Below are 26448 nucleotides of genomic sequence, written 5' to 3'. Positions count from 1 at the left end.
CAACCGCCAAACAAAATATGGCCGTGTTTCAGCTGAGCAATATACGTCAGTGGTTTGGATTTCACGCCGAGGATGTCGAACAAATGGCGTTCATTTGTAAAACCAAAAACCATTACTGCAAAAGGTAGGAGTACACATTTATTCCACCACCAAAAGGTAATCCCCATTCTCTTGGCATTCTCTTGATGAGCTTCAAGAGGTAGTCACCTGAAATGGTTTTCACTTCACAGGTGTCCCCTGTCAGGTTTAAAGAGTGTGATTTCTTGCCTTATAAATGGGGTTGGGATCATCAGTTGTGCTGTGCAGAAGTCAGGTGAAGACACAGCTGATAGTCCTACTGAACAGACTGTTAGAATTTGTATTATGGCAAGAAAAAAGCAGCTAAGTAAAGAAAAACGAGTAGCCTTTATTACTTTAAGAAATGATGGTCAGTCAGTCCGAAAAATTGGCAAAACTTTGTAAGTGTCCCCAAGTGCAGTCGCAAAAACCATCAAGCGCTACAAAGAACCTGGCTCACATGAGGACCACCCCAGGAAAGGAAGACCAAGAGTCACCTCTGCTGCGAAGGATAAGTTCATCCAAGTCACCAGCCACAGAAAATCGCAGGTTAGCAGCAGCTCAGATTAGAGACCAGGTCAATGCCACACAGAGTTCTAGCAGCAGACACATCTCTAGAACAACTGTTAAGAGGAGACTGTGTGAATCAGGCCTTCATGGTAAAACAGCTGCTAGGAAACCACTGCTAAGGACAGGCAACAAAGATATTTGTTGGGGCTAAAGAACACAAGGAATGGACATTAGACCAGTGGAAATCTGTGCTTTGCTCTGATGAGTCCAAATTTGAGATCTTTGGTTCCAACCATCGTGTCTTTGTGTGACGCAGAAAAGGGGAACGGATGGACTCTACATGTCTGGTTCCCACCATGACGCATGGAGGAGGAGGTGTGATGGTGTGGGGATGCTTTGCTGCTGACACTGTTGGGGATTTATTCAAAATTGAAGGCATACTGAACCAGCATGGCTACCACAGCATCTTGCAGCAGCATGCTATTCCATCTGGTTTGTGTTTAGTTGGACCATAATTTATTTTTCAACAGGACAATGACCCTAAAAAGGCTGAGTAAGGGCTATTTGATGAAGAAGGAGAGTGATAGGGTGCTGCACCAGATGACCTGGCCTTCACAATCACCGGACCTGAACCCAATCGAGATGGTTTGGGGTGAGCTGGACCGCAGAGTGAAGGCAAAAGGGCCAACAATGCTAAGCATCTCTGGGAACTCCTTCAAGACTGTTGGAAGACCATTCAGGTTACTACCCCTTGAAGCTCATCAAGAGAATGCAAATAGAGTGCTTAGCAGTAATCAAAGCAAAAGGTGGCTACTTTGAAGAACCTAGAATACAAGACATATTTTTAGTTGTTTTACACTTTTTTATGAAGCATATAATTCCAAGTTTTAATTAATAGGTTTGATGCCTTCGGTGTGAATCTACAATTTTCATATTTATGAAAATAAAGAAAACTCTTTGAATGAGAAGGTGTGTACAAACTTTTGGTCTCTATGTGTATATATATATATATATATATATATATATATATTAGGGCTGCAACAACGAATCGATAAAATCGATAAAAATCGACTTTTAAAAGCGTTGGCAACGAATTTCATCATAGATTAGTTGTGTCGCGCGATTATTGCGTCATCCGCCGCGCCGTCATCACTGCCTCTTGACTGAAAGAGGAAGAAAAAAAAAATACGGCAGAGCGAGTCAGCGCCGCAGGTGCAGTGTTGCCAACTCCGCGACTTTTCAGACCCCTCCAGCGAATGTTTTTCAAAAAAGCGACTAGCGACAAATCTGGCGACTTTTTTCGGTGTCACTGGCGGCTTTTGGAGACTCTTACGTGAAAGCATGCATGTTTCTACTCTGCCGTGGGGCGCCTCCCCCACCCCAACCGCGTTTTCCCGCAGGAGTCCCTCTCAGTCAGAGCCTCAGCGTCCAGACTGCAAATGAAGCGCGCATGCACCGGGATTGACGGCGCAAATTGATCACAATAATTAAAATAGCCTGCGCTTTGTAAAGCGAAAAAAGTGATAACATGCAACTTTTTTCAAAAGAAATTAACATGGCACGGAACCACCATGTTTGTTTGGTTTTAAAGTGGGGAAACGTAACGTTAGTTTCTCAGGTAGCTCATCTGATGCTTTCCTTACCTTGTTAGTAGGTTACAGATAGTGATAAGGTTGGCTACTTATTTTACTTTTAATTTCATTTGAATTAGCTTAAGCAGCGTTTATATTTACTTTATAAATAAATTAACTTGCAAATTATGAGGGCAAGACTTTTAAAGTTTAAATCTTCTGGCAAAGATAAAGTAAAGATGATCCTGCAATTTATAGAAGTAAAGCAGAATAAAATCCAGCAAGATCAGTAATATGTCAATTAATTATCTGCCACATTCCCATGTAAATATCTGTCTTTGGAGGATGTGTTTTTTAGCACCCCTAGTTCTCTCATTTTTATTCCAAATACAATTTATAATTTGAATCACAGGGCTATTTTTATCTCTATGGTTCAGTATTTTCTCAAGTAGCAACTTTAACTGCTATACTTTCCTGTCTTAAAAGGCAGAACTCTTCTAGTCTAAAAAAAACTCATTTGTTTAAATGGGGGGACCTATTGTTTGAACCCCTTAGAGGCTTTTAAAAACAAAAATGTCTTTTTTTGCGCTTTATGAAACAAAGTACCCTATATTTTGTGGATGTACAGCTACATTTCTCATGTAAGTTTGCGTAGTTTTAACACAAACATTTATTTTTCATATTGCACCAGTACAGTTAATGAGCAACCTGTACTTGTGTGCTTGTTTGTTCTGTCTATAATGTTTATTTTGGAATAAAGAGGTTAATATAAAAAATATTTTTTGTCCGATTCATCGATTAATCGAAAAAATAATCGTCCGATTCATCGATTTTTAAAATAATCGTTAGTTGCAGCCCTAATATATATATATATATATATATATATATATATATATAGATACAAAAACCGATTCATAATTGGAAAATTGATTTTTTATAAAAAATTCAGGCCCCAAACATCAAGCACACTCTTTTCTACACAAAAGGAATTAGATATTCACTGGATGTTGACGTCTGCCGAATCTGAATCCAACCGTTCCTTTGAAGAGGCGCCAGAGAAAAGCTAGAGTCTCCCGAGCTGAATAAAAGGGAAGTCTGTGAAACAATAAAGTTTACCTCTACTCTGCTGGGTGTGAGATATTATCATTTTATCCTCTTACACATCTGCTGCCATAAATAGCAAAGGGGCAGCAAATGTGTGTTTAAGAAACATGCAGCCTTTAACCTCTAATAAGGCTGATCAGTTCATATCCAGAGTCCTGGTGTTGAATCTGAATCAATCCCACCAAGTCATTCCTCAGGTATCAGGTTTACAGTAGAGGAAGAGAAAAAGATCCTGAAAACAGAAACACCCTGAAGTGGAGAAGCATTAAAGAATGTTAAAATATACAGCCACACTAAAAACAATCGAACAATGGCCTAATGCCTCCCCACCCTTTTATTTAAGGTTTCTTCTCACAGAGTTAAACCATGTAGGAAATGCTGAGTGACGTTTCACTAGAAAGCCCTGACAGGATGTTAACACTAATGGATTTTGGAGGGGCAGCAGCTCACATCAGCAATACATTTTTGGCAGCATATAGAAAGCAAAGCTTATAGACAGCTAAGCTTAAAAGAAAGGGCCTGCAACAATCTGTAAAGTTTCTATCAGGGGAACCAACTACTCCTCAAGCAGAACTACTTCTCCTTTCAAAAAGGAAGTATATGATAGCTATCTAACTCACCCTTCCTGAGATAAGTTGAAAGCTCTGACTACTATGGACAAACGGATGATGAAACAGTATCTAATGTATTTTTTTCTTGTTTTATTATAAGCTATAGTATGGATTATACTTCTTTTATTAATTTGCACACCTTTTCTGTTTACTTCCAGCACATAAAAAAAACAAAAGCTGCATCATAATTAACCCTGCATTTGCCCACTGGAAGGAAATTTTGGTAGAATCAATGAAGGTGCAGGTTCTCACATTTGTTCATGGTGTGCAATTAAACTATCACCAAAGAAAACGGGGCGAAGTCTGTACTGTGGAGGCGTTGTTAGAAATCTTCTGAAGGTCTTGAAGTGAGCGGGGGAAGAGAGGGTGTTATGTAAAAAAAAAAGAAAAAATATGTACAGTGCACATCAACAAACCACAGGTTTCATTTTCTCTCTCAAACGGTTAAGTAGCACACACTGAGATAAAATGGGTCATCTCAGATAAAAATCAGCCTGCAAGACATTCAGGAAAAAAAGGTACAGGAGAAAACAGGCACACACATGCTCAACCCATCCTGATCTTAAATCAGAGCCGCTTGCTAAGGCATTACCTCAGATTACCACAGAATCAAGATTCCACTTTAAAAATCCAGAAGTTTGTGTTTTCAGGTGTCTTAATTTGATTTGACAGAATGCTTTACATCATTAGGTTCAGGTAAAAACCATTTATGCATCCAGACTGCTAAACTAACTGTGAGTAATAGCAACCTGTCTTTCTTAACCCGGACATGGCAGAGGGTGGTGAGCGATGCAAGAACTTCAGGGCTGCTTGAAGGAAAAAAATAAATAAAGCAAAGATTTGAACAGGCCTGTTTTAGGCGTTGACTGTTTGAGAAGCCTTCAGACGGATGCCTGACTGACTGAACTATAGATAAAGGAATTTGTTTGAATGAAGATCATCATCTACTTGAGCTTTACCTTCAAATAAAGAGGGTAAAACTGACAAAGTAGGTGGGGAGAAGTCACTAAACTATCAGGAAAGACGTAATTACACATCGTAAGATCATACGTATAAGGATGAAAATAGAGTGAAAGCAGTGGGGGTGGGGCTCAAGATATAAAATATAAAGTCAAGTTGATTTACTGTGTTTCACATCCTTCTGCTCAGTCCACCTTAAAATTACAAAATATTCTTCCCAATATCTTCTATGCTTGTTAACTTCTGGCACATTATTATCTTACTTCATAGTAAACATTATGTACTAGGAAGAAAGAAAAAAACCCCTGTGGGAATTCCTGGTGGTTCATTGCTTTTTCCGGTGAAAGCACAAAACAAAAGGCAATCAGACTCAAGATCATCATTCATTTGGGTTTATTTTTGTATACTAGTTAAAAACTCTAATTTATAAAGCCTGTTAATGTTTTAGTTTAGTTTTTCAGGAAATAAAGATGAAAAGTTTTATTTTTTAAAGTCCTTTGATGAATACAGATCAAAATTCACACATTGACTAGTCAACATTTTCATTACTGTTAAAAGTTTTCTAAAGAGTCAGTAGAGGCTGTTGATATCAGTGTTGTTTTTTGTCAACAATGACGATGATGAAATTATTTTGTCAACTTTCCTTTTTTTCATGACGATAACGTAAACTGACAAACTAAACATGGATCTTTGATGACTGAAACATGACTAGTCATAGGTTTGAGTTTTCTACGACGAGACAAGACTAAATAAAAATTAGCGGGTCGGTCAGACATTTAAACCGAAGCATTGTGATAAGTATCAGCTGTACTGATGTGTCCTGTTTGGTCATGCAGCCCCCCTGTCGTGCAGCGCTGCACATTCTGCATGACCGCAGATGAATCATGGCAGCAGCAGCAGGGGAGAAAATAAGCCGGAATGGTACAGTACTATGAGCTCAACTTTGAAAATCTCTGCTCTTCCAGCTGAGCTTGTGCAGAAATGCATCTCTGCACGAGTGTAGCTCAGAATATGCACTTTATGCTCCACTCTGATGGTTCGCTCTCAGCAGTATGGCTCAAACTATATGTGGCTGATCATCCTCTGCCAAGCGCAAAAAAAAATGCCTTCGTCTAACTATAAATATTTTATTTCTTCCAGCTCAGAAGAGGTGATACTAAACATTCTTTAAATTCTACCAAAAGGAATCCCTAAATTATATCCAAAGCAAATATTTCATTGCATCCTGTTTATTTTTGTATAAAGAGCCAGGTGAAAAGGTAGATCTTTTAATATTTCTTTCTCATTGTTTCTCTTTTCTATCTATTTAAATATGATATAAATGTTTCTGTTTATTGTCATTAAAACATTTTCTATGTTTCCTTTAAATATTTCAACATTTTAATTAGCATATTCATTCAATTTAGGTCTGGATTTCCATGACATTACAAGGCAATTATGTAGGTTCTCCCTGTATTGTTTTTTATATCAAAATGATGTGAATTTAAATCTACTTTGACCCCTGAGCAGCAGTAACCAAGGGGCAAATTCTCAGAGATAATGCCAAAATTGGCAAAGTAGAAAGAAGAATGTTTTTACTCTTTGCTTTTTTTGGAGCAATGAAGATTTTATTGATCTGTGTGTAATGCATAATTCATAGTGAATAGGAAGTGTTTGCTTTGGGATGGAAACCTTGTATGTCTAAAACCATTCCTTTATTGGACAGTTTGTTAGCTTTTCTGTCTGCCATATGATCCAATATGTTTTAAACTAGATTTGCTAGTTTCACAACTTTTGTGAGATACTGTTTTATAAAGTAAGGCATTAATTCATAAAAACGTTTATTTGCATTCTATAAAACAAAGTTTTCTGTCCAACAGCAATTATGAACTTTACGACAGCATTCTATTTCTAGCTATTGTAGTATCTAGTATGTATGTATGTATATATATATATATATATATATATATATATATTAGGGGTGGAACGATTCACAAAATTCACGGTTTCGTGGTCACGGTTTTCGGTTCGGTTCGATATATGTTGATTGTTACACCGAAATCCCATAAAAATTTATGAAATTAATGAAAAACTCCCCCAAAAAATAATGGATTGTAATTATTTTAAATGATCCGCGGAAACCATGGATCATTTCCGTATGTTTTGCTGCTTTGAATTTAATCATCTCGCGCATGCCCTCTATGATCTCCAAGGGACTCAGAGCGGAACGGACGGGAGCCACAGTGGGGGCTGTAGGCTTTGCTTTGAGCAGCCGGTCTGGAGCGCAGCGGGGGTTGCTGACGGAGTATGAGGGATTTCGGGGTTAGCATGACATGTTGGTCATGTTGCTGTTAGCATAAACAAAACGTGTTGCACAATGCTTGCACACTGTTGCACTTTTATCCACAACTTTCTTTCAGCCATCATTGTAGGTCACTCTAAATGCAAAGTGGTCCCTTACAGCAGACCTATAAAGTATTGCTTCCAACTCCTGTTCTTTCCCACTCGCCATTTCGACACAATTCTCCACAACAACTGATTTTTTTCTGCTACACCCGGCTACGCTGCTTCGCTTCTTCTTCTTCTTGTTTACTACTGGTGGTTGGCTTTGGTCTCAGTACCGCCACATTTTGCTATGGAGTGTAAACGCTTCGCCTATGAGAAAAAGGAGCAGCGCATGAACCGAACGAAACACATGCGAATCTAATAGAGACAGTCGAACCGAACGGTTCAGACGGTTTTCATAAATCGTCCCATCCCTAATATATATATATATATATATATATATATATATATATATATATATATATGATATATATGATCGATACACACATGCAGTGCAGTGCATGTGTATATCGATCCACAATGTCATGCGTAAGGCCGTCCTACGTGCTCATCCCTAGGTAGCTATCTTTTTCTTCGCATGCGCACTTTCAGGTGTATATCTGTGGTGAGCTACGGTACAGGGTTGTACATGGAAAACCCCATAAAAATCGTCTAAAAATTAAATCAAGAAAATATAAATGAGGATGTGGTGAGAACATTTCTGTAGCCTTGTTCCTCTTCTTTTATGTTACTGCCACAGAAATTCACTGTTACACAGCACAAAAATATATATACTTAAATTAGATAAACGTGGCAATATTTACATGAGACATCAAGTAACTAAAGCTCATTTATTTTTACTTTTTTTTTTTTTATCCTCTGAGATCCAGCAAATGAACGGAGAAGGGTCACCATAGGAAAACATAAGGTTGATTTGTTAGGCTATTCGAGTACTGTTCTGGGGCACAGGGGACTTGTACAGGCTTGTTCCTGTTTATAACAACTCAGGGCACCAGAAGAAGGAACAAGGGAAGCTAGCAAACTCACACAGCGCTGAGTGACCTCCCAAACCTGACCCAAGGAGACTGAAATAGTAAGCCTAGAGTTAAAACGGCCCAAACAGCACAACATCAGTGGTTCAACTAACAAACACATTCAAAGTTAGACATAACATATGGGCAAGAGTAAACAAGCACCTTTTTATCATTTCAAACATAAAGACATTCCTCAACCCTGGAACACTCACTGGGGTAAAAACAAGGAACAAGCTGCCTTTGATAGGAGGGAAAAAAAAAAAAAAAAAACTACAACAACAGAATCCTCTACTAGAGTATCACAGAGACGTCAGCATCCGAACTGCAAATTCGGACTGTAAAGACCTATATCTAAAAGTAGAAAAAATCACAACATTTTATTTACTGCAACTGTCAGAAATTCTATCTTGAAAAAGTTCAAAATAATCAAATTTGCTCAGGAAAAATCTTAAAAAAAGAGGAGCAGGAAGTACCTATTATGACAAATAAGGACAACCTCTCAAAACAAAAGAGCTCATCAGGTGCAAAGAAGTTATTCAAGTATCCTGGTATCCTGTGCTTTCTGAGGGTTGATATTATCTTAGGGATGGAACGAACGGTTATTTTGCAAAATTATTGATCTGTTAATTCTTTTTTCGTTTAATCGATTAATAATGGAATAGCCAAAGGTTCCTTAAAAAAGACTTTTTGGCAAATCAAAGCAGGTGAAACGAAAACTTTTTTCATGAGGAGGCTGAATAGAGCATATTGACATACGACCAAGATTTATTTATTTTTTTATCTTAAAAGGGGTCATAGAATGATTCTATAGGGTATTTGGTGCTGGTCCTTAAGGTCTCTGAATAGGGTGTGTACCACTGGTTGGGCTGAAAATGGCATATTTGCTGTTCTATGAGCCCTAATGCAAGCCTGGTTAAAAGCCCTAGAATGAAACGACAGGGCTTCTTCCTTTATGGTATGCTCATGAATATTTAGCTGAGCTGTGCACTGATTGGTTGTTTTGCAACGAGTGAAGCTGCTGAGCAAAGACGCATCATAGCAACAAGCACTCGCTCACTGAAACATCAAATTGTTGAAATGGTAGGGGGACCAGACGTCCTCTTTTTCCTGGACATGTCCTACTTTTCACACCTAAAAAAATGTTCGGGGGAAATTCTACCAAAAGGAACATATCCCTGTCCCCCGGGGTTTCAGCACCAGCCCAGGAGCTGATGGCTTGGTTTGAATGCCCGGTCCAGTCAGAGGCCCAACATCTGAGAAACCGGCCACAATCAAACTTGCTTGCGAACCTTCCACCACAACTATCCGGCCCTCTTTATAAACGACAAATCAAATTTACTTTATTCACTCATGTAAAGTCGTGCACTACTCGGGAGAATTTGTGAGAAACGGTTGGAATGGCCGTTTCCCTACAACTTTGAAAACATTTACCTTCTTATTTGCACATATGCCTGAGGGATGGGTTGTGAAAACATGATAAGACTTATCAGCTCACTGAGGCAGGCAACACACTTGATGCGAACTAAAATATTCTGTTTTAGCTGAGTAGCTATTTTAAACTGGCTCAGAGCTGATCCGTTTCTCTTCCAGAGGAAAGGTAGTGACCACTGTAGCTACATGCTCATACAGGAGTGAATGCTGCAGGTCAATGACTAATCTGTTGGATTTCCATAGACAGAAAACCTTCAAACCAATCTTTCTGAACTGAATAATTTCACTAAATCAAAATTTTAATGTACTTTATTATTTGAATAATTGTTGCTATGAAAATAAAGTGGGGAGTGGCGGTCCAATGTTGGGAGCCATAGACCTTTGATCCTCAGGTTCTGAGTTCAAGCCCCACTCCCACAGACCTTCACTCTGGGTCTCTGAGCAAGACTCTTAACACCAAACTGCTCCTTGGGTGCCACACAATGGTAGCCCACTGCTCCCCAAGGGGATGGATTGAATGCAAAGATATATTTCTCCAATGTGGGATCAATAAAGTTCAATTATTATTATTAAACTGAACCGATCATTGGGGCTCCTCTTCACAAAAGACATTTAATCCCAGCGCTGTGTATCCTGAGCCCATAACATAATCAATGACCCCTCACACCTCCCCCATGGACTGTTCTCCCTGCTGCCCTCTGGGAAGAGGCTTCACAGCACTCAATGCAGGACCAGCAGATTCTGCAACAGCATTTTCCCCACTGCCATCAGACTGCTGAACTGTTGAAAAACTGAGATTCTGCATCACACTGATAACATCATACTTGCATTCAGATGTTTTCTACTGCATTTTGCACCATATCTATTTATTTATCTTTGCACTGCTCTGAACCTTCCACATCAATGCCTTTTTGCACCATGTCTTCTCCCACACTGTTTATATTTGATCACTGTTGCACTTTATGAATGGAAATGTTCTTTTTTACTGCCAAGCTGTTTCTCATTCACTGTCGGAAAGCTGTAGAAATGAAACTTCAATACAGTTTGTCTAAGTCTATATTGTTTAATGTGTTGCCAGATAAGAACAATGAACAGACTATTATGTGTGACGTTATTATATTTATTCGAGTTATGTCCCTTTCCATGTGGACGATGTCGATAAAGCCTTCATTACATTGGTGTAGATTCCCTAGCTCCAATGCAAACTGGGAATTTGTGAAAGGCTAAAGGTTGTGCAGCAACGTTAAAGACAGCATTTGCAAGTCTACTGTTGTTTGAAAATGAACCCGGGAAAACCACGCTCAGTTGATCCTGATTATATTCACTAACAAAGCCTTCTGTTTCACTGATGGGAAGTTTCAGTTTCAGTGGTTTTAAATGTCATTTAGTCAGCTAAAACAGATGCCGTACATCTCCCTAAGTTTTAGTCCACATGAATCCAGTTTATTTTTACATGTTCAACAAGCTGACAACGAAATTAAAGTAACATAAATGTTACAAATAACATATTTCGGCCGTATTTCAGTCATGCTAACTATGGAATACAGTTTAATTGTCCTAGCAGGAATATCCTAAAATGTATTAAACTGAATATTTTAACTAAAGACTAATTTTGAAGAGGTTAAAAATGCCCAAAGGTTGCAGTTGGGAGAAGCACACAAATTTCTGGAGCTTCTTCCAACAATTTAAAGCAAGGGTGAAATTACAAAAACTGATAATTTGTCCTGAATTAATAAAACCACAAAAACTGCTGAGGAAGTTGAAAGACCTGCACTGATAATCTTCCCTAGGTCAGTATCATTTCCTGTATTATCTTAAACAGGAAGTACAGCTGGAGGAGACCTTTTCTCCGAGAGACATCCAGATCTGCTTAGAACATCCCGAGACCTAAGAAAGATGGCGTATTAATTGGACAGAACTAAACCTCCACAACGCTTATTCCAAAATATTGGTTTGACATAATAATCAGGTGGAGCGTCAAAAAGATGACAACTGTCCACGGAAAATTTAGATTTCTCTTGTTTTATATATCGATTTATGCTATTTACTCACTGAAAAATGTTTTTCACACAATGCTGAAAAATGTTAAACTTGCAAGTCCACACAATGCTGAGTGAGGGGCGTTTGTAGACAAGACATACTTCTTCCCGTGACAAGCCCGATTCTTTCTCAAGTTTATTCATAACATGTTACTGTTTAACCAAAGTGTCTGTAACTTGTTTTGACTTTGACTACTTTCCATTATTGTCAGTAAAGGGAACGAATGCTGCCAGATCAGAACAGGGATGATTACCATGCATAAGAGCCGTATGATGAACTGTTCTCTCTTTGCAAAGATAAATAAAATTGCCGACTGAGTGAAATCCATCAATCTCCTTTTATTTAACTGGAGAGAAAAGTTTAATACTTTTTTCCCATGACAAAACACACCCAAAGTGAAACATGCTGTTGGAGGCCTCATGTTAAAGAGGTGCTTTGGAACAGGATTGAGAAATGGTGGAAATGGAAACAGAAAAAAAACCCAACAACCTTAGGTAAACTGTTGGTTCCCTACAGGCTACTAAAAATAGCAAAAGATTAAGCCAGATTCAAGAACTAAATTAAACAGGAAAATTTATGTTTTTATCTAAACTCTATTGTGGATGGTCGTATCTTAAAGTGTGCGTCTAGACTTCTAAGATCACCCATAAGTCTCTTCCAGTATCATAATCCAACAGCAGCCTTACCTGATTGGTTGATTTCTGCTGAGAAGACGTCCCTGGGATGTGGAGCGAGTGGCTCCTGGCTACAGGTGCCCCGGTTGAAGCTCTTCTTTGCTGTGAATGAACTGTCTGTGAATCATTCCCCTCCAGAGTGGGGCTCCCTTTGCCACCAACATTGCTCCCTTCTGTTTCTAGCACAGCATCCCAAGGATCCCCAGGAGAACCCCCCTGTTCGTTGTGTACTCCACTTCCTGCCGTCATGGTGGCTTCCTCATTCTCAGCTTTATGTTTTGTAAGTGGGTCCAGATCCAGCCACTCAAAGCGGCTGATGGGAGAAGATTCAGCAGCTGCTGTGGGCTGTGGCGGGGGGTTTGGTGCCAGAGAGGCTGTGCCCACTTGTGAAGAGTCTGCCTCAGTGCTGGAGGATCTACCGTTCTTCAAGTATTCTGAGGTGCTTAAAATCTTGTCAAACAGTTTAGCCATTTCAGGGTCCACGGTTGGTTTTGAGTAGACCATCGCTGGAGGAGCCTGGATAGGAGGTAAAGCCAAAAAGGATGGCTGCTGAGGTGGAAGAGTCATGAAGGACGTCATGGGTGGAGTGAAACCATTTTGAAATGTGCCTGGTTTGGGAAATGGAGCAGAAGGGAAGAGTGGGCTGGGTTGATGAGTTGGAGTGCTCAAGCTAGAATTAGATTGAGTGGGAAGAACTGTGGTCCACTGACTGCCCTGGAAAGGAGAGGAGCTGCAGGGGTTACCACCAGGGTAGGAGGCACTGAGGTTGAATCCCAGCAGAGCTGAGGGGCGGGACGCTTTGCTGTTAACGCCAAAGTTTTCATCGAGAAGAAGCTTTTCGAGCTCCTCATTGGTCAGTTTGTCCACGTCAATATCTTTAAACTTGCCCCCCTCTTCCTGCTTCTTGGTTTCTGGGAAGACAATGAGGTCCTTGTCAGTTGCACTTGCTGAAGGCAAAGTCTGAGCGGCATTGGCATTGCTGGACTTTGATGGTTTTGAGGCAGACAAGTGGGTTAAAAGTGAAGGCGTATGTTTTTTCTCTCGTTTCAATTTAGCCAATGCCTCTTCTTCCATGCGGAGGGCTTCCTCCTTACCCACAACCCCCTTTGGCTTTGGGACATCCATCTTGAACCCATTACCATTATGTGTCTGGGCCATTCTGTCAGGTGGAAGGAGCCATGAGTAGGACAGCCTTTAAGTCAGAGTGGCCCAAATGGTTACAGTGCAAAGACTTAAATCCCTAAGAAAAAAAGAAAAGAGAGAAAAAACACTTTAAAAAAAGGGTGAAACTTTTTCAAAAAAAACAAAAAGAATGTAATAAAGCATCAAATAACCAGCCATACCAAATTACTGCCACAAAACAAACCAGTCTGAGTTTTTTGGTTGATTTCCAATCATCAGATTTGGAAAGATAAAATGTACTGATTTCACTGATTTTTAAATAAAATCTAAGAAAAGAAATCCTGCCTTCCTGCCATTAACAGGACAAAGAAGGGGTGATATCACACTCTGTGTAGGAGGTCATAAGGTATAAAGCAACGTTTTACTATAACTATAAAGTAGAGTTATGGATTAGTAAAGAGGTTGATTATTTAGAATCAGTCCATCATCTCATATTAGCATGGCTAGAATGAGTAAGAAAGACCCTCCTTTTGTCACTACTAGGGCTGGGTATTTTTGCCAAAGTCCTAAATCGATTTGATTTTGATTAATACGGTTCTAAATCAATTAATTTGGATTCAATCTGTTTTTACAATAATGAAAGTGGTTCAACTGTGTTTCAAAATACTCGTGTATTTTTTTTTTCCTGTCATATTAAATACAAAATGCAAACTTGTAAATCAGACAGTTTAAACTTGAGATGTGAACAAAACTGTCTCAAAGGGACTTGTCTGTGAAAAGTAAAAAAGCGAAGCCTCACTCGAGCAGAGAGACGTGACACAACAGGGACACAGCAGGCATGCATGAGCTGCATTATCTTCACTGCACAAACCATATGTGCATCGTTGTCTATAACAACTACTGCTGGTCAGCCTCCATTTGTTAATGTATTTAGACAACCTATTGGCTATATCTGGCTTGAAGTCATCTTGAGAGCATCTTTCCGGCTCATTTGAATGTGAACGTCACGCACTTCACTATAAAATTAAACAATCTCATTCCCTAGACATCGATTTTGCAGAAATGTAAAGGAATCGATCCAAAATCAATTAAATAAATTTTTTTTCCCCAGCCGTATTCCCTACAGTATCCAGATTAGAGCAGGGAATATTAGCCCGAAACCGACGGGACCCGAGAGGTCCTGCCGGGTTCGGGCTGTACTTTTTATTATTTCATTCGGGCCGGGCCGGGCTCGGGCTTTAAACCGTTATATGTGCGGCAAATAAATGATCCTGTGATAACGTTCGATCTATACGCGATGAATGCAAAATGGATGTTACAGAAGTGAAACGGAGATTAGCCCTTAATGCGCACAATTGAAAAATGTCGGGCTGCAAACGGGTCGGGCTCTACGAAGCTGTCAATCATAACGGGCCGGGCCGGGCCGGGCACGGGCCTGGTTCTTTCGGACTCGGGTCGGTTTCGGGCTGACTTTCAAGGCCCGTTTCATGCTCTAATCCAGATCCTCTATTAACACCGAGATTCACCCCGAGGCCAGAAACCTTTCCATTTTAAGCATGTTCCAGTTCAAGCAAAGGTTAAAGGTGCAAAAAGACAAAACAAAGCAGCTTTTCTGTAATGCATTTAGCCTTCCTATTATCTACTGATAGCCGTAGCCTCTTTCACTCACTAGGAGTCTAAAATGGACTGTTGAAAGTAGTGTTGTAGGAAAATCAAGATTTTTACATGTACCTTCAGTAACGGCAGTGTTTCCCAACTAGGGGTACGCGTACCCCTAGTAGTCTGCCAGCGCATTCCAAGGGGTACATGAAAATATTTTATTTCTTTGGTAGTAAAATAAAATAGTCCTGGGTTCAATTGAAAAATTAAACAAGCTTTTATCAACCAAAATGTAAATTTTGTTCTTTTTTTTAGTTCACCTTCAGCTTTGACACACATCAAAACCAAGCAGAGTAACAGACTGGATGTACAAAGCAGCCTGGGATCAGCTGTTTCTCAAACTGAACTATCAGAGCTCATCAAAACAGTTTAGGTGTTTTGATGAAAACAAAGTAAAACTAATGAAGTCAGTCAGACTATATTTTTTGGTCTGTATTTTGTTCCCAATTCATCAAGTTCAAATGTGATTGTAAGGTAGTTACTCAGATGAGCTCCAGTTTTATAAATATAGGTTTATATAATGATGTTATTTTCTATTTATTTTGATTCCTCACTGACTTCCAGGCAACATACTTATGATGTTTTTTTTTTTATTTAAGACGGAAAGAATAAAATGATAATTAAAAGCTCAAATTAAAGAACTAAGTAATATAGTCTTTATTTTATTATCAGTTATTGTACATTCCACTTTAGGACAATCATCAATACTTTTGAGTGAGAGGGGTATTCATTATAAGAAAAATCATGATCAAAGGGGTACACAAGTCAAAAAAAGGTTGGGCAGCACTGAGCTACGGGACTAATATTTAAAAGAAATAAGCCCAGTTCTGCCAATTGAAACGAGCGCAATTACACAACTATTATGTGATGTAAATAATAACAAAAGTCATAAAGCTGTATCAACACTGTATAAAGGATTAATAGTTAATAGGAAAACCTCAACACTATATATTAGGGCATAAGTGACGTCATGTGGTATACTATCTGTAAATTGCCGGTTACCACTACTAGTTCTAGGAATTGGGAAATTTACTGTTGGAAAACAGTAGCCAGGTTTTTTATTACTCCATGGATAAAAAAGGCAATGTCATCCTTAAACCAACCCTGCTGGAAAATGTGTGGAGAACAGAATGTGGGTCACGCACATATCTTCTGGCAGTGTCTGCAATTTGTCCCAATTTTTTGACCAAAGAAATTGATAAGATACTAGGGTACAGCATCCCAAGAACAATACTGAAATTACTTTAGTTATGTGAAGGAAGCAGAGGATCAGAAGAAGGATCTTTACTTATTCAAAATTCCGTTGGCAGCAGCACAAAAGGCCATCACACGTTAATGGTCCAAACAAGAACCCCCAACAGTCAAAAACTGGTTGGACATCGTAGAAGAAAATCACAGCATGGAAAGACTCACTTTTATAAAAAGGTTGCAAAAAGCTAAATATAAAGAAAAAATGGACAATGTATATTAATGATCCCTGACCACATATTATCTATAAATTGTTCTGTTTTATATTATTTGTTCCTTTTAAAAATAATAAAATGCAAGAAAAAAGTAAATAGTGTCTTATAAAATAGTTCTTCATAATTCTGGTCATCTTCTTGCCTCATAAAAAAAGAGAAAAACTTACTAAACCTGAAAATAACTGAGTCTCATTCCCTCAACACCCATATTTTCAGAATTTTGTTGGTAGTAGCTGGCTTCTTATCTATTCAACAATTATATTAAGACAGACAGAGTTTCTAAAATCACCCAATGTTTGTCAGCAAGTTCTGTTGACCAGTCTCCTTTATTAGAACACTTATGTGTTTCGATCAACACATGTTTTTTACACCTTTGCACCTGCTAAAATTGGGGGAGTTAAAGTCAACCCACCAATGTCACACCTGGATGACTTTTCTCAGCATGGTGAAACAAGTATGCTGCAGTGGTACGACTGAAAGTTTACTTTACTGCTCCAGAGGGTGCGCACTGACAAGACCCACCTAATTCTGAGGAAATTCAGAGGAAAATATTGTTCGATAAAAAAAAAGAAAATCATGTCTAAGATCGCATACCAACAACTTGTATTTACAGCACCTTAACCAATTTTAAGGAAATCCACTACAGACATTTTACATTTTTGCTCAAATTGCTTCAAGTTAAAACCATGTCCCTTTTATTCTGAAAACACGATGCATACCCTGAAAGCAAAGGGGGTATAATGGGTTTCTAATTCAACCCACTAAGCTACATCAAGGCTTATAAATCATGAATGTTCTGTTGCTCCTATTGACAAGCTGTTTTGTCATATAAGATGCTCGGTCAGCTTGATATTAAAGGAAAAGTCCGGTCATATTCAGAATTCAAACTTCTGAAAGTACTTTAAATATGAAATTATGGGCGTGCAGTTGGCGCAGTGGTTAGTGCGCACGACCCATGTATGGGGGCCTTAGTCCTCGACGTGGCCGACCTGGGTTAGAATCCGGCCTATGGTCCTTTGCTGCATGTCTCTCCTCCTCTCTCAAACCCCTTTTCCTGTCAGCCTACTGTTGAATAAAGGAGCCACTAGTGCTGCAAAAACTCAAAAAAATATATATTTTATATATATTAAATTATTACATACTGTACAAAAAATAAGTGTTTTTAATTAAGAGTAATTTCATTAACAAAGAACTCCACTGCCACCTACCGGTTTGTGATGTCATGGTGCGGTATCAGCTGTTGATCAAGTCCTAATGCTGTATCTGGTGTTTGTCACAACATGCTATTATCTAAGTCATCTTGATTACATTCTTCTTTGAAATCTTTGCTGCATATGACGTGCTTTTCTCTGGCGAGATGTTCGATTACAAATCCTCCCTCTACCAAGTTGGCAATCCAACGATGAACCCCAGTGGATCATGAACCAGAGAGGTGAAATAACTATTTTTTTTTTTCACTTTTACCCGATGTATTACTTCATCCAACTGCCATGCACTTGGGCATTGTCAGTTTAACTATGGCTCTCAAGAATTTCAATGGTAAAGACCTCTGGAAATCTAAAATGTTGTTGATTGCAGATGTGTCTAGTAGTTCTTATTGATTTTGCTTGTAAAGCGGGGAGAATGGCGCTAGGCTTACCGCACCGTCACTGCCGGAAGATGTCAGGAGTGAGGTGTTACTATATTTGGGCAAAAATGGCCACTCCAAGACTCTGTGATTGCAACGAAAATTATAGTTTTTATTTACTCATTAATGCTAAATTCATTAAATCACCACAAACGTATACGTTTTAGGTATAAATAATGATCCATTGATTATTGCTTGCTGACCGGACTCCTTTAAAACCTGGAGCATCGTTTGGGTCTGATTCTTTGTTTTAATAGCCATTACATCCAGACAGAACAGTACATCACAATAAACTCCTCTTTATTAATGTTTACTTTCATATCAGAGCGCCATTAATGCACCTGGGGTGCCTACACTCCAGGATGGCTATGAATTACCGCAAAACAGCTGACTCGTAATGATTGATGAACAGTTTTCTAGTTATTTTTTCAATTATTTTAGCTGAACTAAATCTGCTCAGTTTTTCCACTATTTAATAAATCCTTTTTACATGAATGGAAGAAAAGACACGGATGTGTTCCATACGACCTAAACATTGGCTGACATATTTTTAAGAGAGTGAAGAAACTTTTCTCAGAGCGTCCAGTGGTTCTGGATGACACAGGGTGTCCTCAAAGCAACCATTCATTGACTGATCCCAGAGCAGCTCTCCTGAGCTTCCCCTCCCATTGTGGTGGAGAAGGCTGGCTGTGCCGGGACTCAGGCTCGCCCAACACTATTGTGCAGCTGAGGAATTCGGCATGCTGAAAAGCTCAAAGCATCCCCCCACCTCTTTTCTTTCTCCTTCTGTAGGCTTTACATTAGTGCCATGGCTAAAGACTGTCTTATCAGCTGCATGAACCCTGCATGTATTAGGCATTTCACTAGGGGAGCTTGGTCCCCAGGTTAAAGGCAACAAAACTCAGGAAAAGCAACACAGGATTTTTTTTATTATTTTTTTTCCTTTTTGCAGAAACTCCCTGTTCACTGATACTGAAGCTACATTCCAATTTTATCCAATAAAGAAGTAGAACAAATAAAAATAAAATCCCAGTTTATAAATTGTATCTATGGACTGATATTTCTCCTGTTACTAGAATTAAAATCAATAAACTAGCAGACTCAAGTCTATTTTGGTAGTTTTAGATTGTAGGATTAATGCATCACAAATGGATCAACATTTTACAATTTTGGTTTTTGCAGACAAAATCATAAACACCTATATTTTTCAGTTAAAATCTAAATGCAATCGATTAGGTGGAGAAGACATTTATAAAGAAAGACACCTGTACCTATGCAAGATCTCAGGGATCTGCTGAATGAGCTGAGGAGAGCTGGGACCAAAGGAACAAAGGTACCATCAGTGGCACACTATGCCTAGAAGGACTCACATCCTGCAGGGGCAGGCATGTCCCCCTGGTAAGACAGAACATGGCCTGACCCGTCTGGAGTTTGCCAGAGAGCAGACGGGCGTTTCAGAAGAGGTTTAGGATAACACCATGGGATCCAATGTAACCAAAGTGGAATTTTTTGGCAGAAACTGAAATCATCATGTTTGAAGTAAGAACAAAATTGAACTGCAACAAGAACAGCATGAGGGTGGGGTCATCATGCTTTGGGACTGTTTACCTACAAATGAGACAGGATGACTGCGTTAAGTCAGAGTTAAGCAGGGCCTACACCATGCAATTTTTTACAGTCGTTGCACGGAGCTGCTGCTCACACTGTACGACTAATCGCAGGGTTTAGACGTACAGTGTGAGTTCACAGCTCACGATTTATGTTCATCCCAACATAGATTGATTTTCTCCCGACCTCACGATTCCAGATCAGGGGGTGGACGTGAGAGGCTGATCGCCCCTCTAAACCCCCGTACACTACACGACTCACGATCAGGCTGAAACTTGGCCCGATCGAAAGATTCTCGCACGACTGGAAAGTCGCCCCGAAAATCAAATAAAAACAATTTTAAAAAATCACAAAGTGTATGCCCGGCTTTATCGTATGTTTGAGACAGTCATGAATGACAATCTACTTCATTCTAATACCAACTGGCCACAGCTCCAAAAACAATTCGGATAGCCGAAATGCAATTTATGACCAAGTTTGTGTTTTTTTTGTGAGCCTTTTTTTAACAACACGCATAGCAGTGCCAAATGATGCATTGCTAATGAAAGCCAACCAGACACTGAATCGGCGGAAGTAAATATTTTCATCCGAATAAAAGTCAGTTTCTGGAATATTTCCTTATATAGTTTATTTTCATCTAAAACTTTCTTCTCTCTGTATTACGGTATGGCAGCATGCCCACATTTAGAAACTGTATTTGTGCATAAATCATGGAAAATTCTGCTGCTCTTGCGTTTGATTTGCTGGGGCTACCGTCTGTCTCAAATTGGTCCACATCATTGGATCCTGTAGAATGTGCATTTTCCAAAGAACTTTTAAGCTCCCTGATTGGACAAACGGTTATTTAGATACTTTTACTTAGCTTTATGTATATACTCTGTAATTACAGAATGTAAATAAATACTGCGAACTTGTGATTTTTGCAAGAAAACTGAAATTCTATAACCATATATACAGCATTCCAAATTTTAAATTAAAGTATAAATGCCAGATTTTTAGATATTATGCAAAACTTTGCCAAAACGGCACAACAGGAGTTGGAATGGATTTTTTTTTGCAATCTACACAATTATAACTTCTCAGTTGCTTTTTGGATGGACACCAAACTTGCTACATAAGTAACCAAGATGTTGTATTTGCAGCTTATTATGTTTGTTTAGTTCGTTGCAGGAAAAGTAAGAAGTTTTGTATGTAAACATCTGTGGTTTTCTTTAGGCAGAAGTTTTTTTGGGTTTTTTTTTTTTTTTTCAAGTGGTAGGGAAATCATATTTAAATGTCAGATCATTCTGGCTTAAACATGTATATAAATGTACTCTTTATCAGTAAGTAAGTGAGTAAGTAAGTAAACTTTATTTGTATAGCACTTTTCACAGACGAAGTCACAAAGTGCTTCACATGATAACATAAAAACAACACAAGTAAAAACAGATAAAATGCAATAAAAGCTAAAATAAGTAAGTGAATAAAACAAAAAGCTATGTGCTTTGGAAGGCTAGTGAAAACAGGTGTGTTTTTAGCCTTCCAACAATATTATCCTTTTTAAAAAAAAAATTGTGTCTTAAAATCTGTTGGGGGGGGGGGGGGTATCTTATGCAGGCCAGTTAGTTATATGTCAGCCTGAACACCTAAATTCAGCCAATCATATATCAGCGGTCATCTATCAATCAAATTTTTTTGGTCATAGCATCTTGATTCATATGTCGCAGCTAATATACGCAACGGTTGAAATAACAAATAAAGTGCTGGTTATACTCCTGCAGCAGTGTGACCCAGTGAGCTTGACGCAGACATTTTTCATTTATGCCCAGTATTGAAGCGTGGTCTGCGCTATACGCTGTGGGTCTAGACACGGCCGAGGCGGTGAGGAAGTGGGGGCAAGTTTGTCCAACAACGGAGGGACATGAGGGCGAAAAAGAGCGGGGATCCAGGTGGAAAAAGGGTCCCAGCGTTCTCGCGCAACTCACTCTCCTAGCTGGTACATTTCATGAGTTGTTTTCCACAATTTTGGTCATAAAAACAAAACAAGCCGGCCTCCTGTCTGCGGCACTGTCTGCGGTCCGCTAACAGAACTGGCAGCGTTGCGAGGCAAGGGCTCAAACATGTACGGCTGGAAGCCTTCTACACCAAACCAAGCTTCTGCCGCCCTGGCGTCCTCTTTGAAACATCTTCGTTCCCACTTTCCTCCTCTAAATAAAAAATGTATGACAGAGCAGACTCATCCATGACCTCCTACACTAAACTCTCCTCCTCTTGCATGTTTCCACTGTCCATAGCGTTCCTTGACAGTGCCATTTCTAAGTCACCAATTTATTGCTACTTGGTCCCAATATAATTTCCCATTGGGAACCTACTAGCACTAAATTGTTAACTGGTTAACAAGATGCTTCAGAGAAAGCGGCAACAATCAAACTTGTTTGCAAACCTTCCACCACAATAATCTAGCCTCCTTGATAAATGACCAATCACATTCACTTTATTCACTCGTGTAATGTCGGGCACCACTCGGGAGATTTCGGAAATGCAACACTTGGAACAGCCGTTTCCCTACGACTTTAAACCTTATTTACTCAGGCCCAGAATAATTTACTTTCAAATTTTCCCTAAATTCGCAGTTTAAGCAGTGCATACATTGAGAAATGCATTATAAAGTATGAATATGCCTTTTTTGGAAAACAGACCTGCGGGCTTAAGAGGCTAAGAGAAAGCAACAGTTATCCCTTCAACTGCAAAAAGTATCATTTAGTAATCATAATCGGACTAGTAACATTTGTTAGTCACTTTTGATGATAACAATATAAAATAGTAGAAAAAAAAGAAAATAGTCATGTATTTCACTTCAAATCTTAAAACTGCTCATCCTCATAATTTAAAAACCTATATATCATACCAGACGTATTTTTTAAACAGCATAATTTGGGTTTTTTTGTGTGATTTAAAAGCGTGATGAGCTCTGCCCAATAAGTTTCAGCGTGCAGCACTAGACAGCGGAAAGGCAGAAATTCAATGCTATCTACAGCCAGAGGAAAATCTGGAGCCTTTGCAACTATTTCTGCCTTATCCTTGAAAGTACTGTTATTTACAGCTGCCTTGAACTTTTTAAAGATTGCACCAAAGTAATGCACCTTGATAACTGCAACCAGCATGTTTGGTGCATGAGGGACATTGCGATAATATACAGGAAAGATGAGATTAACAAGTATGTGGGGATTTTGTAATTAATGTGATCATCAGAGTATTGAACAATAATACTGTAGTTGCATGTTTCCTAATATTTTAAAGCTTTTATTAATCATTTAGTATATTCTCATGAAACAATACATGCAGCGTTCATTCTTGATAGAAGATTTTTACATAAAGCTTAATTTAAAATAAACATTTGTCCATTTTATTAAGAATACTTACACTGCTGATTAGGGCTGGAACTAACAATTATTTTGCAAATCTATTAATCTGTTGAATTTTTTTTTTTTGATTAATCGATTAATAATCAGACAACAAAAGGTTCCTTAAAGAAGACTTTTTACGAAATTAAACCAGGTGAACCTAAAACTTTTCCACTTGTCAAGTTCTGGATAGAGCATATTAAGGAATGATTGTCTTGTTTTCCTCTTAAATGCATAATGTGTTTTTTTTTTTTTACAATCTTGAGTGGGTCGCTCTGTCGGCTAAAGGCTTGTTTTAGAGTATCTATACTCCAGTTAACAATTAATTGACTATTAATTAACCTGTTGATTATTTCAATAATTAAGTAATCATGATTAAGCTGATAATTTGTTCCAAAAAAGTAAAAAAAAAAAAGACACAAAAAAAATCCACTGCAGTTTCTTTTAAAGATTGAAGATATTTTTCTTCCAACCAAGGAAGTTTTTTTTCAATTCAAAATAAAAAAAAAGGTGATTGTTTCACCCTTATATCTGATTATGATTTTTTTAATAGTAAAAATGACAAATCGGCGTCAATATGGGTTGATAGGATTTAAACAGTGTGATCTACACTTATTTTCCACTTTGAATTTGGACTGAAATGTGACTTATGGATCTTTTTCCAAAGTTATAAATAATAAAAATACAAAAGTGCAGACATTAACACTAAACTGAGCAGCAGATCAAAGTACAAGCCAAGATCCTTATAGAGGAAAATATGTAACCAAGTCATACAGCAATTTGAAACTCTAAAAGCATCAATAAAGTGAACGATTGCAACCTTCTACCTTTTCCTGCATGGCTGTGGCACTATAATGTGGCTTTTTAACAGTTTATAACTTCACATATATCTAAATAAACTTTATTTTACATCATTTTCTTTTCATTATCAAAATAAATAACTAAATAAAATAAAATAAAAAACTGTGACAAACACCTGGAAGTCTTAGTAAATACAGAAGTAGTAATCTAATCTAATCTGTACTACAGCTGAGACTACAGAGCCAGATCATTTCCTGGAACATCTACTGTAAAAACAACAACAAAAAGAAACAACCAGCTATAAACTAATAAGTATTATAGGTTGTTAAAAACTAAACAGGTTGTTGGATCAGTTATTTCGCCACTCTGTCAGTTGACTCATTTTGTTTGCCATTATCTCATCTTTGTTGGGCTTTTATGTCAATCTTAGACAGTTAAAATCAGCGATGTTAGCATGGTGCGATATTAATAATTAGTACAAAGCAAAGTAGATTAGCTCATATAGCAGCTTTTTGCTACTTCTGGTAGCCGCTTCAATGGAAATCCAACTTTATAGGATGTTTCAGGCTAAGTTAGCTGCTAAACCAGCTCAACCAGTAGCAGCGACACAAAAACACCTAACCTAACCCGACTTAAACCACTTGGTCAGGTATTGAGTGACACTGGTTTAATGATATAAAAGTACTCAAGCAACTGGCAGCTCTGCTCCTTCCAACTATAATCACAATAAGAAGAAATGCTGACTTTCTGAAACGAGAAGCAATCACATACGACGACAGCAAAACAGCTAACAGCACCATCTTTAAAGTTGAACTTCTTAAAGAGACCTGACGTTAAAAATGGTTGTTTCTCACCTTTTAGCGGTCCGGTGTTTGGAGCCATTTTTCCTGCAGCCTGCATTTTTCCATCCACTTGCACAAAGGGGACGTCAGTTCCTGTTGAGTTGGTCGACGGAGTGTCGACCGACTTTTAGATGAAGTGCGGAAAGCGGCGTTTCTGCTAGGATGAGTCATATGGATAGACAGCGCCACCCCATGGACAAAAGCAGGTAGTGCATCAGTGGGCAACACGTGCAAAACAAGTTTTCATCAGATAGCTAACATGGTAGTAAGTAGTTGTTACACAAAATAATATTAAATAACCTTTGAAAAAATACTAATAACTCTAGGTCTCCTTCTACTACTTGAATTTTATTATTTTTCCAAACCATCCTTACACACACACACACACACACACACACACATACAATGGACTGTATATATATATATATATATATATATATATATATATATATATATACATATATGTATGTGTGTGTGTGTGTGTCATCCTCAAGCTCGGGTCCTGGTAGTTTGAGGGTTCTGCGCAGTATCTTAGCTGTTCCTAGGACTGCGCTCTTCTGGACAGAGACCTCTGATGTTTTATCTGGAATCTGCTGTAGCCACTCTCCCAGTGCTCCAATTACCACTGGCACCACTGCTGCTCTTACTTTCCACATCTTTTCTAGATCCTCTTTCAGCCCTTGGTATTTCTCAAGCTTCTCGTGTTCTTTCTTCTTGATGTTGCTGACGCTTGGGATTGCCACATCTATCACTACTGCCCTCTTCTGCTGTTTGTCGATCAACACGATGTCTGGTTGGTTAGCCATCACCTGTTTGTCAGTCTGGATCTTGAAGTCCCATAGGATCTTAGCTCGGTCATTCTCAACTACCTTAGGAGGTGTCTTCCATTTTGACCTTGGGACTTCCAGCCCATACTCATGGCAGATGTTCCTGTACACTATGACAGCTACCTGGTTGTGGCGTTCCATGTGTGCACTTCCTGCCTGCATTGTACACCCTGCTGTTATGTGCTGTATTGTTTCAGAGGCATCTTTGCACAGTCTGCATCGGTGGTCCTGCCTGGTGTGGTAGACCCCAGCCTCTATTGATCTTGTACTGAGTGCCTGTTCTTGTGCTGCCATGATTAGTGCCTCTGTGCTGTTCTTCAGTCCAGCATTTTCCAGCCACTGGTAGGATTTTTTGATATCAGCCACTTCTTCTATTTGTCTGTGGTATACGCCGTGCAGCGGCTTGTCCCTCCATGATGGTTCTCCTTCCTCTTTCTTGTCCTCACTTTCGGTTTTCTCCTGCCTGAGGTATTCACCAAGCCATTTGTCTTTGGGGGCCATCTTCCTGATGTACTCCTGGATCTTAGTTGTTTCATCCTGGACAGTGGTCTTGACACTCACTAGCCCTCGGCTTCCCTCGCTACGCTTGGTATACAGCCTCAGGGTGCTGGATCTGGGGTGAAATCCTCCATGCATTGTGAGGAGCTTTTTCGTCTTGATGTCAGTAGCCTCTATCTCATATCTCCTCTAATGAGGATATATATATATTTATAAGGGATGGAACGGTTTATGAAAACCGTCCGAACCGTTCGGTTCGACTGTCTCGGTTCGGTTCGCGTGTGTTGCGTTCGGTTCATGCGCTGCTCCTTTTTCTCATAGG

General features: G+C 38.9%; 1 protein-coding gene across 2 annotated transcripts in view; it reads right to left on the bottom strand.

Annotated features, from left to right (window-relative positions):
* pik3c2a (phosphatidylinositol-4-phosphate 3-kinase, catalytic subunit type 2 alpha) overlaps positions 1–24946 on the bottom strand; it is a 64273-nt gene extending 39327 nt beyond the window's left edge. The window contains exons 1-2 of one of the 2 annotated variants that reach the window (XM_038294794.1): positions 24814–24946; positions 12309–13536 (exon numbers count right to left, since the gene is read on the bottom strand). In XM_038294794.1, the coding sequence (XP_038150722.1) occupies positions 12309–13454 (1146 nt within the window). In that variant the 5' untranslated portion in view covers positions 13455–13536; positions 24814–24946. Of the gene's footprint in view, positions 1–12308; positions 13537–24813 lie in introns of those variants that run through there. The other variant, XM_038294795.1, reaches the window with a different exon arrangement.
* Positions 24947–26448: the final 1502 nt, after the last annotated feature.

This window comes from Cyprinodon tularosa, unplaced genomic scaffold, assembly GCF_016077235.1.
Source record: "Cyprinodon tularosa strain WSP-4 unplaced genomic scaffold, ASM1607723v1 ctg346, whole genome shotgun sequence".
Lineage (NCBI taxonomy): Eukaryota > Metazoa > Chordata > Actinopteri > Cyprinodontiformes > Cyprinodontidae > Cyprinodon > Cyprinodon tularosa.
Note: the sequence above shows the minus strand (reverse complement) of the source record. Positions and strands in the feature narration are given on the sequence as shown.